Source organism: Myotis myotis, unplaced genomic scaffold (assembly GCF_014108235.1).
Source record: "Myotis myotis isolate mMyoMyo1 unplaced genomic scaffold, mMyoMyo1.p scaffold_m19_p_34, whole genome shotgun sequence".
NCBI lineage: Eukaryota > Metazoa > Chordata > Mammalia > Chiroptera > Vespertilionidae > Myotis > Myotis myotis.
Window position 1 is genome coordinate 612201 of NW_023416340.1, and position 10989 is coordinate 623189.

Sequence of the window (10989 nt, forward strand, 5' to 3'; positions counted from 1 at the left end):
GACCTATGAACCAGGAGGTCACGGTTCAATTTCCCTTCAGGGCACATGCCCGAGTTGCAGGCTCGATCCCCAGTGGAGGGTGTGCAGGAGGCAACCGATGAATGATTCTCTCATCATTGATGTTCTTATCTCTCTCTCCCTCTCCCTTCCTCTCTGAAATCAACAAAAATCTATTTAAAATTAATTAATTACTTAAAAAATCAATAGCATTCTTCTACTAGTACAGTGGTCAGCAAACTCATCAGTCAACAGAGCCAAGTATCAATAGCACAACGATTGAAATTTATCTTGAGAGCCAAATTTTTTTTTTAAGTGATTTTTTTAAAAAAATATATTTTATTGATTTTTTACAGAGAGGAAGGGAGAGGGATAGAGAGTTAGAAACATCGATGAGAGAGAAACATCGATCAGCTGCCTCCTGCACACTCCCTACTGGGGATGTGCCCGCAACCCAGGTACATGCCCTTGACCGGAATCGAACCTGGGACCTTTCAGTCCGCAGGCCGACGCTCTATCCACTGAGCCAAACCGGTTTCGGCAAGAGAGCCAAATTTTTTAAACTTAAGCTATATAGGTAGGTACATTGTTATTAACTTCATTAGGGTACTCCTAAGGCTTAGGAAGAGCCACCCTCAAGGGGCCAAAGAGCCGCATGTGGCTCCCGAGCCGCAGTTTGCCGACCACGGTACTAGTATAACCAACTGGGAAGTTAACAGAAAATCAGATAGTCTTCCCCAAAGCGATCATAGTTATAAGGAATCTAGGATGTAACCTAGTGAAAAACCTATGAGATCTTCATGGAGATGGCAAATAAAAACAGACCCAGCCCGGCCGGTGTGGCCAAGTGGTTGAGTGTCACTGGTAGATTCCTAGTCAGGGCATATGCTCCGGGTTGCAGAATCAATCCCCAGTAGGGGGCGTGTAGGAGAGATTCTCTCTCATTGATGTTTCTCTCTTGCTCTCCCTCTCTCTATAAAACCCAATAAAAACATTTAAAAAAAAACAACAACCAACAGATCCAGACTAAGATAAAGAGAAACTTTATGCAAAAAGGCCATTGCACGGGGAGCAAGCAGCATCCTTCTCAGATATCTGCAAGCATCTCACAATCAAACAGAAACAGGCCTCGCGGCTCTGTGGTAAGAGGGGTTTGCAGTGAGAGCAAGCTGGGGAAGTTAAGTAACTGACTAGGGTGGTTCACAGGAAACTCTCTCTGCAGAAACTGACCCGGCAGGTTTCAGTTCGGGGCTGGTTAGGAGTCGGGGGAGCCGCCTGGCCCAGGCTGGGGAGGAGAGCAGCCGATAACAGTCTGTTCAGGGTCAAACAGAGGGTGAGGAACCATCGACCGTGAGCACCTTTCCGGAGAAAACGTCAGACTTCCGGTGAAGGAGTTAAAGGACAGCCTGAAGGAAGGCCTGATCTGTGGGTGACAACCTGACATTGTCCTTCCCGTCAGACTCCGAAGCGTCCTGCCACAGAAGCTGCTCGTTGATCTCCTTGGTGCGCCGCTGTGTTCACAGTTGTTGGGAGCCTCCTGACACCTGGGGAGCTCTTGATAAAAATATATTCTTTTAGGCCCTGGCCGGGTAGGTCAGTGGGTGAGAGCATCATTCAATGCCAAGGTTGCAGGTGCAATCTCCCGGTCAGGACACATACAAGAATCAACCAATGAATGCATAAATAAGTGGAACAACACGTCGATGTTTCTCTTTCTCAAATCAGTAACTAAAAAATTTTAAATATTTATGGATATATTCTTTTTTTTTAAAAAAAAAGGTGGCCAGAGTGACCTTTAAAAGGTGGCCAGAGTAACAATAATATCTATCTATCTATCTATCTATCTATCTATCTATCTATCTATCTATATATATATAAAAGCCTAAGAGACCGTTTGATCGGTAGCTGTGACGTGCACTGCCACCAGGGGGCAGACACTCCGCCTGGTAGGTTGACTTGCTGCTGGGGTCCTGACGATTGGGATTGAATGACACGGGCAGACATGCCCTGGAGCCCTCTCACGGTCTCTCCCTGGTCCCGATCGTGCACCAGTGGGGTCCCTCGGCCTGGCTTGCACCCACTCCCAATCCAGGACCCCTTGGGGGATGTCCCCTAGGGACCCGGGCCTCTAGTATACATATATTATTGATTTCATAGAGGAAGAGAGAGAGACAGAAACATCAATGATGAAAGAAAATCATTGATCTGCTGCCTCCTGCACGCCTCCCAGCGGAGTTCGAGCTCGCAACCTGGACATGTGCCCTGACCGGGAATTAAGGTTCACAGGTCAGTGCTCAACCACTGAGCCATGCCAGCTGGACTATATATATATATATATATATATATATATATATATATATGTATTTTAATATTTTTAAAATTGAGATATAGTTGACCTATAAAATTGTATAAGTTTAAGCTGTACTATGTGTCGATTCGATCCACGTTGATGTACCTAATTCCAGTTATGTATTCCAACATGATTACCGCCGTAGCTTTAGCTAACATCTCCATCATTATCATTGCTTTCTCGCGGCAAAACATTAAAACAGTCCTAACCGGTTTGGCTCAGTGGATGGCGCATCGGCCTGTGGACTCAAGGGTCCCAGGTTCAATTCCGGTCAAGGGCGTGTACCTTGGTTGCAGGCACATCCCCAGTGGGGAGTGTGCTGGAGGCAGCTGATCGATGTTTCTTTCTCATCGCTGTTTCTAACTCTCTATCCCTCTCCCTTCCTCTCTGTAAAAAATCAATAAAATATATTAAAAAAAAAAACAAAAACATTAAAACATATTCGTTGGAAGAGAATACCAGTGCCTGGCCAGTGCTGAGGGCGTTGGCCTGGCACGGGGCTGAGCGTTAGTCTTTGGCTCAGGCTCCTGGTGATCTGCGGTCGAGGCATCCAGCCGGGCGGTAGGATTTGGCTCTTTAAGGAGGATTTGTTTTCTCCGCCCTGACCCTCTCTGGCATCCCATTCCCCCCCTCCCCTCAGCTACACCGTCTCACCAGCCAAGAATGTGAACAATGTGTCTCAAATATTTTCAGTTTCCGTTTAATCTCATGTAATGCTTAGCATTCGTGGCCAGCAGGCAGGCGATCGTCCACCACAGCCCACTGAACTCCGTCCCCCGTGTACCCCCTCCATAGCTCTCCAAGCTGTAGCCCCCTCTGTAAAATGCAAGCTCTCCCCAGAAGAGGAAGGGGCAGGGGCCGGGGCGGCAGGGTGGAGGGCTGCTGAAGGGTTTGGAGCAGTGGTTCTCAACCTTGGCTGCACATTAGAATCACCTGGGAATCGTTTTAAAATCCTGACTTCTGGGCCTCATCCTCTGGAACAGGGGTCCTCAAACTATGGCCTGCGGGCCACATGCAAATACAAATATTGTATTTGTTCCCGTTTTGTTTTTTTACTTCAAAATAAGAGATGTGCAGTGTGCATAGGAATTTGTTCATAGTTTTTTTTTTTTAACTATAGTCCGGCCCTCCAACGGTCTGAGGGACAGTGAACTGGCCCCCTGTTTATTTTTTTTTTATAATATATTTTATTGATTTTTTTAGAGAGAAGGGAGAGGGATAGAGTTAGAAACATCGATGAGGGAGAAACATCGATCAGGTACCTCCTGCACACCCCCTACTGGGGATGTGCCCGCAACCAAGGTACATGCCCTTGACCGGAATCGAACCTGGGACCTTTCAGTCCGCAGGCCGACGCTCTATCCACTGAGCCAAACCGGTTAGGGCTAGCCCCCTGTTTAAAAAGTTTAAGGACCCCTGCTCTGGAAATTCTGTTTCTTTGTTACTAATGTTGTGGCCCCACCCCATAATAAAAAAACAGAATTTCCGGAGGATGAGGCCCAGAAATCAGGATTTTAAAACGATTCCCAGGTGATTCTAATGGGCAGCCAAGGTTGAGAACCACTGGTTTCGGGGGAGACATCACTGGATACTCATTTAAAACATCCCATGGTTGCCCTGGCTGGTTTTGCTCAGTGGGTAGAGCGTCGGCCTGCAGACTGAAGGGTCCCGGGTTCGATTCCGGTCAAGGGCACATGCTTGGGTTGTGGGCTCGATTCCCCAGTAGGGGGCGTGCAGGAGGCAGCCAATCCACGATTCTCTCTCATCTACCTCTCTCTCCCTCTCCCTTCCTCTCTGAAATCAATAAAAATACATAAAAAAAAAAAAAAAAATCCCGTGGCTGCTACTTTTCCACGGAGCAGTCAGCACCATGTTCTAAAGAGCGACATGTGCCCGCATCCAAGGCACATGCCCTTGACCGGAATCGAACCCGGGACCCTTGAGTCCGCAGGCCCACCCTCCATCCACTGAGCCAAACCGTGACTCTAGGGCTTATTGTTATTTATGGATTTTAGAGCGAGAAAGGACAGAAAAAGAGAGAGAGAGATCGGTTTGTTGTTCTACTAATTTACGCATTCCTTGGTCGTTCTTGTTTATTCCTTGACCAGGGGTAGAGCCCGCATCCTTGGCGTATTGGGACGGCGCTCTAACCACGGAGCCGTCTGCCAGGGCCCGGATTTTTACATTAATTCTTCTTTGTCCCTCTTCCCCAATAGTGTCATGTCCGTCGGCTGCCACACATCATTTTGCCTGTGCGTTTTGCTCACTGCTGTCTCCGTGGTGTCACGCGGAGGTCGGTACATTGTAGACACTCAGTAAACATTTCCTGAATTAGTAACAGAGAAGCTACTCTGAGGGCGTCTGGGGTGAGGGGGTGGCTTCAGCCGCCCAGGGAAAGACAGCAGGATCTGGGCTGGGAATGGAGAGAGAGAGCTGTTGACAGGGTCACCTGCTCATTTTCAAGTTTCCCGTCTGTCCCTGCTACCACCACCGTCCCCAGGGCGGCCTGCCCCCTGCCCTTCCCACCCGCATTCTTCAGCTCCCTCTGCAGAGGGTCCGGAGTTAAAAGTGGCCCAGGAACTGAACGGAGGGGCTTTGGAGAGTCAAGATTATCAGCGCTGGCCCTGGCCGGTGTGGTTCGGTTGGTTGGGTGCTGTCCCATGCACCGAAGGTTGCCAGTTCGATTCCCGGTCAGGGCACATGGTTGATGAGAAATTATGAGCGTGGAAATCCTCGCTTTGTTTCCATTCTTAAGGGAAAAGCAGTCAATACTTCATCACTAAGAATGATACTAGTGCCCTGACCTGTTAGGCTCAGTGGATGGAGCGTCGGCCTGCGGACCGAAGGGTCCCGGGTTCGGTTCCAGTCAAGGGCATGTACCTTGGTTGCGGGCACATCCCCTGTGGGGGGTGTGCAGGAGGCAGCTGATTGATGTTCCTCCCTCATTGATGTTTCTGACTCTCTGTCCCTCTCCCTTCCTCTCTGTAAAAAATCAATAAAATATATTTTTTAAAAAAGAATGATACTAGCTGTAGACTTTTTTGTAAATGCTCTTTATCACCATGAGGGACTTTAGGGAGGAGAACTTTGTCTGTTTTGTTTACTGATTCATACCTAATGTGTAGCATAATGTAGATAGGCAGCAAGTACTCAGTAAATATTTGTTGAATGAAAGAATGAATGAGCCCTAGCTGGTTTGGCTCAGTGAATAGAAGGGTTTTGGGTTCGCTTCCGGTCAAGGGCACATGCCTGGGTTTCGGGTTTGATCCCCAGTAGCGGGCATGCAAGAGGCAGCCGATCAATGATTCTCTCTCATCACTGATGTTTCTCTCTCTCTCTCTCTCCCTCTCCCTTCCTCTCGGAAATCAAGAAGAATATAAAATAAAATTAAAAAAAAGATTCATCTATATATATTTTTTTTTAAAAAGGAATGCATGAGTTTAAGCTGCACGGCATGGTGGCCAGTCAGGCGGCGTTGGGCTTATCTAATTAGCGGTGTGATCTAAGGCAGTCGGCTGCCCTTTGTCTTCCTCCTCTGTAAAATGGGGGTAAGAATAGTACGCATCACTTAGCGTTAGTCCGAGGACTGAATGAGAGAACCATGGAAAGCAAGAGCACAGAGTCCGACACTTGGCTAGTGCTCAGTAAACATTAACTTTTATTACCTCCCTTCTCGGAACCTCGTTTTCCTCTGTAACAGAGAGACTATTCTAACCCTTAACTCCTAGAGTTACAATGAGGATTACATGACATTATGCACATAGCGTGCCCAGCACAATTCCTGGCACACACAAAAACACAAACCATTAGTGAATGTCCAGGTCCCCTACCTATTGAGTTGGGAGACATGGAGATGGTCAATCAAAAACTAAGTCCAGCTCAGCAGGTGTGGCTCAGTGGTTGAGCGTCGACCTATGAACCAGGAGGTTGTAGTTCAATTCCTGGTCAGGGCACATGCCCGGGTTGTGGGCTCAATCTCCAGTGTGGGGTGTGCAGGAGGCAGCCGATCGATAATTCTCTCTCATCATTGATGTCTCTATCTCTCTCTCCCTCTCCCTTCCTCTCTGAAATCAATAAAAATATATTTTTTAAAAAAGAACTATGGCCCTAACCAATTTGGCTCAGTGGATAGAGCGTCGGCCTGCGGACTCAAGGGTCCCAGGTTCGATTCCGGTCAAGGGCATGTACCTTGGTTGCGGGCACAACCCCGGTGGGGAGTGTGCAGGAGGCAGCTGATCGATGTTTCTCTCTCATCGATGTTTCTAACTCTCTATCCCTCTCCCTTCCTCTCTGTAAAAAAATCAATCAATAAAATATATATTAAAAAAAAAAGAATTATTTCCATCGGAAGCTGATAGACTGATGGCAGAGACAGGTAAGTATAGAGATCATTATGACAGTGTAGTAAGGACTGTGAAAATTAATAAGGGAAAATCTAAAATTAAGTTGGGAGGCCAGAAGGAGGAGCTCTCACACAGTTCCACTTAATGTCAATTATAGGAAGAATGGTCAATTACAGACAGGACCAAGCAGGGGGAAAAAGTAAACAGGAAAGAATCATCTCTCTATATAAAAGCATAATATGCAAATCAACAGGACAGTGGAATCAACAGGACAGTGGAACAACCCGTTGGCTATGACGTGCACTGACCACCAGGGGTCAGACACTCAACGCAGGAGCTGCCCCCAGCCCACAGTCCCTGATTGCCCGATGGGGAACTGGGAACTGGGGGTGGGTGGCAGTGGACATGCGGCCCTGATTGCAGGCCAGGCCTAGGGACCCTACCTGTGCCCGAATTTCGTGCGCCAGGCCTCTAGTCAGTTATAAGCCCCAACAGGAAAAGATGTACATTGTATCTTCTAGGAGAAATTGACTACCCCATCAGCTCAGCCAATGAGAAGCCGTCATCTCCCTGAACTCTCCTTTTTCTGCAATGGATTTCCCAGCCTCTTCCTTTTTCTCTTAAATAACGTTCCTCTCCTTTGTTGGACTTGCTTATGCTTTTTGTATAGCTTGCAAATTGCAATTCTTTGCTATTCCAGGATAAACCCATTTTTGCGGGTAAAACAAAACAAAACAAAAACGACTGTTTTATTTTGAAGGTCAACAGGGGATATATAAAGACATGTGTGGACCCAGAGGCAGAAGCTGGAGGCTGAAGTTTGACAGTGAGAACAGGTCCCTCCTGACTCAGGCATAGGCTTACACCTACAAGGAAACTACAATGGCTTATAGCAGGGAAGTTTGGAAACAGCGAGGCTCTGGGATCACTTATAATGCATCAGTATGAACCATTAAACTTGACTTTGTGGGACACGGTGGGGCACAGGGTGGGAATTACTTTAAAAAAAAAATGTATTGACGTAAGAGAGAGAAACAGCGATTTGTTGTTCCACTTACTTACACGTTTAGTGGTTGATTCCTGTATATGCCTTGGCCCGGATGAAACCCTCAACCTTAATGTATGGGGAGGACACTCTAACCAACTGAGCTACCTGACCAGGGGCTAATAATTACTTTTCATCAGACGTTTTTGTAACTTTTGCATCTTGTCCCATATTTAAATGTCTTTTGAATTACGCTGTGTAAAAATATTCCATACCACTGATTTATTGTTATGTGAAGAAAAATTTATTTATCGAAGGGCATCTTATTTTACATTTGTATAGAAAAAAGACAGGACAGGACTATCTATATCACAATATAGCTGTAACCGCTCATTGGTGGGATTTATGGTGAATTTCACTTTCTCCTCTGGGCTCTTCGAGATTTTTCAAAAGTTCTATATTAAGAGTTTTGGTTTGTTTTGGGATTTTGGCTACTGGAATTAAAATTATTAACCAAAACTACAAGTCCCGGCAGACATCGCGCCTCCAGCTTCTGAAGACCCGCCTTCCCGGGGCACAGTGACCGCTGGGATTCCTAGTCCAGCAGCTGAAGCAGGGTGGGACGCCTAGTACCGGCACAGATGAGAGAGGAGGGCATTGCTGCCATTCTGACCAATGGACGGTGCGTACTGGGCCTCAGTGACGTGCCAACAGCGAATGGATGAACGTCTACGTGTGATTGACGTGTATTTCAGCCTACGGGCGGCTTGTGAGGCGGAGCGCTGCGCGGCGGTCGTAGTGCGAACCATGGGAGGCGGCTGGTGGTGGGCTCGGGCCGCCCGCCTGGCCCGAATACACTTCCGGGGGCTGCCGCTGCCGCCTCCGCGGCCCCGGAGCGGGGGCGCCCGGGGGTCCTTCGCCCCCCGCGTCGGGGCTTCGCCGCCCCCCGTGTCCGAGCTGGACCGCGCGGACGCCTGGCTCCTCCGGAAGGCTCACGAGACAGGTGTGGGGCTGGGGCGAGGGTCGGCCGGCTGCAGACGGACGGGGGTCGGGATGGACGAGCTGTCCGCGCGCGCGAGTGGGAGGGGGGTGGGGCTTCTGCTGGGACCCGGGCCCGGGCTCCGGGGGGAGAAGGCTTCCGAGTGCGCGCAGGGAAGCGCTGTCTGCAGAGCGCAGTGTGTCCGCAGCGGAGAAGGGCTTGTGGGTGGGACGGGGCAGTGGGGTGCAGTGGGGATCGGGGAGGCCGGGCGGGCTAGGACGGGCATCCGGATGGGCTTGTGCTGTGGGGACGAGAGAGGCTGCCAGAGAAGGCTGAGGGCGGGGGTGGTGTGGGGGTGGGGGGGTGGTGTCTACACAGGGGTCCGCGACGGAGTGGCCAGCTCGCATTGAAGAGGCGACCACCCCGCTAAGGCGGGAGTGTGGATCGATAGCGAAGAAGGGGAAGTTCCTGATTGGAGGAGGGGGCAACCAATAGAAAGAAAGCGATGGGCTGATTGGAGGGCGAGGTGATCCAGGCTGCAGGGGGCGTGGCCTCATGGCCGCTGGGAGAGGACTGGGCTAGGCTGAGGTCGGGATGGGGAGTTTGTAACCCAACTAGCCTGTTAGCAAGCGCTGCACAGGGACGCGAATGCCATCGGGCCTGGGCCCCGGAGCAGTTTGTGTCAGGAGGTCTGAGAAAGAAGTGAGAGGGCGGCCCATGGGTGGGGGCTGGCTGACCAAGATGACATCTTGGGGTCTTCCTGTCCTCAGATTGAGGTTCTGCAGTTTGGGTTCCAGATCCTCCAGGTTTTGCAGACTGTCTTGAATATTCGGTATTGCAGAGTTTGGGGGAGCGGGGCTCAGAGATGGAGACAATAGAGCAGTGGTTCTCCACCTTCTGGCCCTTTAAATACAGTTCCTCATGTTGTGACCCAACCATAAAATTATTTCCGTTGCTACTTCATAACTGTAATGTTGCTACTGTGATGAATCATAATGTAAATATCTGTTATGCAGGATGGTCTTAGGTGACCCCTGTGAAAGGGTCGTTTGACCGCCAAAGGGGTCTCGACCCACAGGTTGAGAACCGCTGCAATAGAGGGTTTGCGGGAGGCGTGGAGGGGGGTGGGGGGGTAGCTGGGGGTTTCCAAGACATGGTAGGAATGTGGAGCAGGATGGGGTGGTGGGATGACAAGCCCCTCAGTTTGACTGTCAGGGCTGAGGCCCTTTGGGGGCTGGGTTTGGGCTGGTGCTGATTCTCTCCCATCTCCCCCGTCCCTCCAAGCCTTCCTCTCCTGGTTTCGAAATGGCCTCCTGGCATCCGGCATCGGGGTCATCTCCTTCATGCAGAGTGACATGGGTCGGGAAGCTGCCTATGGTGAGTGCAGACCCCCACTCTTGCTCCCACCAGGGAGTGTGGATGCCCCCCCAACACCGGTGAGTGTAGATTCCCTCCTGCCCCATCCCCCCAATAGTAAGTGTAGAACCCCTCATTCTTCCCTCACCAGAAGCCATGTCACCCTCTCTTGTGTCCACCTCCCACGCACCCACTGCCCATCAGAGGGGGTGGTCCAGGGCATGGTGGTGGGTCTGCCCCTCCCGTCTGACTTCTCAACAAAGATGAGGGTCCTAGTCCCAGCCCCTGTCCCTCCAACTCTGTCTTTGCTCTCAGACCCCCACCCTTCCTCTGATCCTGGATCCCACTTCCAAGTCCCTCTGCTACTGTCTCATGCCCAGTGCCCTGGCTCTGTACGACCCCTGACCCTTGCTCTGCCCTTGAGTTTGCCCCATCCCACTGAGTCCACCTCAGTCTCCTGACGCCCCTGTCTCCAGGATCTGACTCCCCAACAGCCTTCCTCCCAAGCCCCCCCCCCCCCCGCCCCGTGGGACCCCAGGCCTCCCCTGCATTGATCCTGGCTTCCGCCCTCTCCACAGGCTTCTTCCTGCTGGGTGGCCTGTGCGTGGTGTGGGGCGGCGCCTCCTACGTGGTGGGCCTGGCCTCGCTGCGGGGACCTATGCAGCTCTCGCTGGGGGGCGCGGCTGCGGGCGTGGGTGCCGTGCTGGCCGCGGGCCTGCTCTGGGCCTGTGCTGTCGGCCTCTACATGGGCCAGCTGGAGCTGGACGTGGAACTGGTGCCTGAGGACGATGGCACGGCCGCTGCGGAAGGCCCGGACGAAGCGGGGCGACCACCGCCGGAGTGAGCAGCCGGGCCCGGGGGGAGGACCAAGGACCTGAGGCCTGAGGCCGCTTCAGACTGGCCAGGGTCCAAGGACCAGGACATTAAAACCTGACCCTTCCCTCCCTCCAAGTGGTGGTTCCTGCGACGGGAAGGCTGG

The 10989-nt window shown here is 51.0% G+C and overlaps 1 protein-coding gene across 1 annotated transcript; it reads left to right on the forward strand.

Moving 5' to 3' along the window:
• The first annotated feature begins 8430 nt into the window (after window positions 1–8430).
• TMEM160 (transmembrane protein 160) lies at window positions 8431–10956 on the forward strand. The gene is made up of 3 exons (XM_036302985.1): window positions 8431–8678; window positions 9939–10031; window positions 10589–10956. Exons 1-3 carry the CDS (start codon window positions 8483–8485, stop codon window positions 10852–10854), a joined length of 555 nt encoding a protein of 184 aa, XP_036158878.1. The 5' UTR covers window positions 8431–8482; the 3' UTR covers window positions 10855–10956.
• Window positions 10957–10989: the final 33 nt, after the last annotated feature.

Bases quoted from the DNA above. Each gene is read 5' to 3' on its own strand.
- TMEM160 (XM_036302985.1), top strand. From the start codon at position 8,483: ATGGGAGGCGGCTGGTGGTGGGCTCGGGCCGCCCGCCTGGCCCGAATA. The intron at 8,679-9,938 runs GTGTGGGGCTGG...CGTCCCTCCAAG, and splicing joins CCGGAAGGCTCACGAGACAG to CCTTCCTCTCCTGGTTTCGA. The intron at 10,032-10,588 runs GTGAGTGCAGAC...CCCTCTCCACAG, and splicing joins GGGTCGGGAAGCTGCCTATG to GCTTCTTCCTGCTGGGTGGC.